Here is a 3,072-nt window from a genome sequence, read left to right as displayed (position 1 = left end):
ACTGAGTTTCGAAGTACAATTGCGGAAATTTCTGTGTACCCTCCTAAAGTTTTTGCTATCGACGTGTACCGAGTCCTTCTGAAAGGTCATGTTGGTAGTCTTAATATTATCACCCGGTTGTGTGGCTTGGTTACTTATCTTTGTTCTCCTAACAGATTGACCAGTCAATTCAAAACTATATTAACATCACAAGTGATCCTGCAACATTCATTCAGGTACATATATGCCTTATCATTTCCACTTTTTGAATAAATATCTATTCATTTCCACACGTGTTGTTTAAGATAATATGATTTACCGATGTACGTCTATCTCTCACGCCATAGGTTTCCAGCAAGTGTCTTACACTCTAAATAATTGTTTATCACAGGGAGCAGTCCCTCAAATTATAGCCAACACAAAGGAAGAATACTTCAACAAAATTCTTGATTTATTAAGAAACTCAGCAGATTTATGTTACGGTAAAATAAAGGACATCAGGGGCATTACATGTCCGCACAAACCGGAGGGATCAATGTTTGTGATGGTAAGGAAATGCGCAGGTTAACATGCTCTAGATCAGCTGGTTAAGTTGTATTCTAGTCCAGTGAGGATATAATTCTGAGTTGATGCTTGTTTTTCAGGCTAAGTTGGACCTCTCTTGCTTAGATGGCTTTTCTGATGATATAGATTTCTGCTGCAGGCTGGCAAAAGAAGAATCTGTAATAGTTTTACCAGGTGAAGTTCTATATTATGTTGAAACTCTTTTGTTGTTGTATCAATTTGATAAGGTGCAAAGAATAAATAGAAGATTATGTTACCAAGAAAAGTATATATGTTGATTTTCTAGTTTGCAAGACCGGCTCCCTCTGTTTCATTATACAAGAGTCTTAACAATATGTACTTACCAAGGAAGGACCAGATTATATACAAAGAATTAATGAACTGGACCAGACATGCATGACCCTAAAAATGTTTATCTGCATTATACATTTCTAAAGGATGGAGTATATTACTAGTTTCATGATATTATTTACAAAACCAACCTTACCTTCCCAATTATGGGTTGGGAGCTCGTTCTAAAGAGTTAGTTTTTTGCCCTATTACAACTCTGCTATTTTACCATCTTTATGACATAGACATGCTAAAATGCAAATGAAACTTATACTAAATGGATTTACTAAAGAACGCCGAGTTCAAAAAATAGTACTCCCTCCGTTTGTTTTTATAAGACGTTTCAGACAGCTTGCTTTGTACTATTTTAAACAATGTCTGAATATCTAGAACGTCTTATAAAAATGAACAGAGGTAGTACTTACTGAAGAATGTTAGAAGTCACTTTCACCATTCACAAATTTTCTGGCAGGCCATATATAGCTAAAACTTCATTCTGAAAGAAATTCCTCAAGAACTAAAACAAATGTACACAGCAACAACACAAAGTTGGGAAAAAATTGTGCTGCTACTCCGTTGCTCAAATCTTCCCTGATGTACATGAATTTTTTGCAGGTACTGCACTCGGAATGAAGGATTGGGTTCGGATCACTTTCGCCATTGACCTGCCATCTCTTGAGGATGGCCTTGAAAGGCTGAAATCTTTCTGCGAGAGGCATGCTCGAGTAGAAGCCTAAGCTCAAAGATGATTGAGCTTTTACACTGCTGTGGCGAATCGCCAGCTATGCGTTGGATCGCCCTGGTGTTGTTTTCAATAATCGCTTCTCTTTATGTCACCACAATGAAGATATTTAGCGTTCCACACATATTTTGTACTCTTCCTGGTTGACTCGTACCGGTTTGTAAGTGGCATACTATCGAAAAATGGTGTAATTTGTAACCATTATTGGTTACAGTGATTTAAGGGTCAGTATTTTCTGGCCTTTTGGGTCAGACTCAGGCAATTGAAGTTGAAAATAACTCGAATATGATGCGCTATGAGAAAAAGGCTAGTCCAGACTGGCTTACCGCATTTCTCAAGCCCCTTTCTTAGAGCATCTCCAACAGCCGTGGCGCTAAAAACTAGTTTGCCGTGCGCCGTTCGTCTGGTTTTGCGCGACCGTCAGCGCTGGCTCCAACATCGACGCTAAAATGCAGCGCTCCAGCAGCGCGTAATAAATGCAGCGCGCGCGACTCGCACAAACAACATATACATTTCAAATAGAAGCAAAAATGATCAAACTAAACAAAATAAATCAACAATAAATAGTTCAATTTCGTTATTACAACCCAAACAAATAGTTTATCGTTCAGTACAACAAATAGTGCAATAAACACAACAAATAGTTCATGAACAATACAATGACGAACGCAGAAATCATGCTCTTTGTCGTCCATGCCATGCCCACAACTCCAATGCATGCAATATATTGAGCCAAGCATACCAGGAAAGCCGCGAGCTTTGTTCATCGCCAATAGCCTTGCGGCGTCTTCAGCATTGGGAGATCTCAAATACTCCTCGTCAAACACTTGCACAAGTCCGACTGCGAAGCGTTTGACACACATGATGGCTTGGCTCTCACCCATAGCCAAGTGATCATCAACTAGATCAGCCGGGATACCGTATGCCAACATATGCAAAGCGGCTGTCACCTTCTGAAAAGGTGCTATGTCCGAGCTCTCCGGCGGCATTTCTCTTTTGTTGAAAAACCCGGTCATGGCTCGCTAGTTTCTCTGCAATGCGCCTGAACAAGTCGGTGCTCATCCTAAACCGACGACGAAAATACGACTCCGGGTATGTGGGATTCTCCATGAAATAGCGCCTCGTCAATCTGTTATGGGCATCGATCCTATCTCTCCAAATTTTCTGCCGACCCATAACCGAACCACCGTGCTTCGGTTTTTTATTGATATGCATAGCTAGGATCATTGCAAGATCCTCCTCCTCTTCCATATCAAATTCTTCTTCGGAAGAATCATACGACGAACTCATCTACAGTGTTCAATACTATGCTACAAAAACTACAATCAACATGCACCAAATTCATGAAGTTTGAGCAATACATACCTTGTAGGCGTTTTGTCGAACACCTTGCGGGCGCCGAGCGGCAGCGAGCGCTCGGGAGCTGTTTGTCGGAGGATGGACGCGCGTGAGGGGCG

The 3,072-nt window shown here is 40.8% G+C and overlaps 1 protein-coding gene across 1 annotated transcript in view; it reads left to right on the top strand.

The window, feature by feature from the left end:
• LOC119316485 (nicotianamine aminotransferase 1-like) overlaps positions 1 to 1,834 on the top strand; it is a 9,160-nt gene extending 7,326 nt beyond the window's left edge. The window contains exons 6-9 of the mRNA XM_037590808.1: positions 156 to 215; positions 371 to 526; positions 624 to 717; positions 1,489 to 1,834. Coding sequence (XP_037446705.1) covers positions 156 to 215; positions 371 to 526; positions 624 to 717; positions 1,489 to 1,610 — 432 coding nt within the window. The 3' untranslated portion in view covers positions 1,611 to 1,834. The remainder of the gene's footprint in view (positions 1 to 155; positions 216 to 370; positions 527 to 623; positions 718 to 1,488) is intronic.
• Positions 1,835 to 3,072: the final 1,238 nt, after the last annotated feature.

The sequence above is a fragment of the Triticum dicoccoides genome, chromosome 6A (genome assembly GCF_002162155.2).
Source record: "Triticum dicoccoides isolate Atlit2015 ecotype Zavitan chromosome 6A, WEW_v2.0, whole genome shotgun sequence".
Lineage (NCBI taxonomy): Eukaryota > Viridiplantae > Streptophyta > Magnoliopsida > Poales > Poaceae > Triticum > Triticum dicoccoides.
This window is presented reverse-complemented; position numbering and strand designations above follow the sequence as displayed.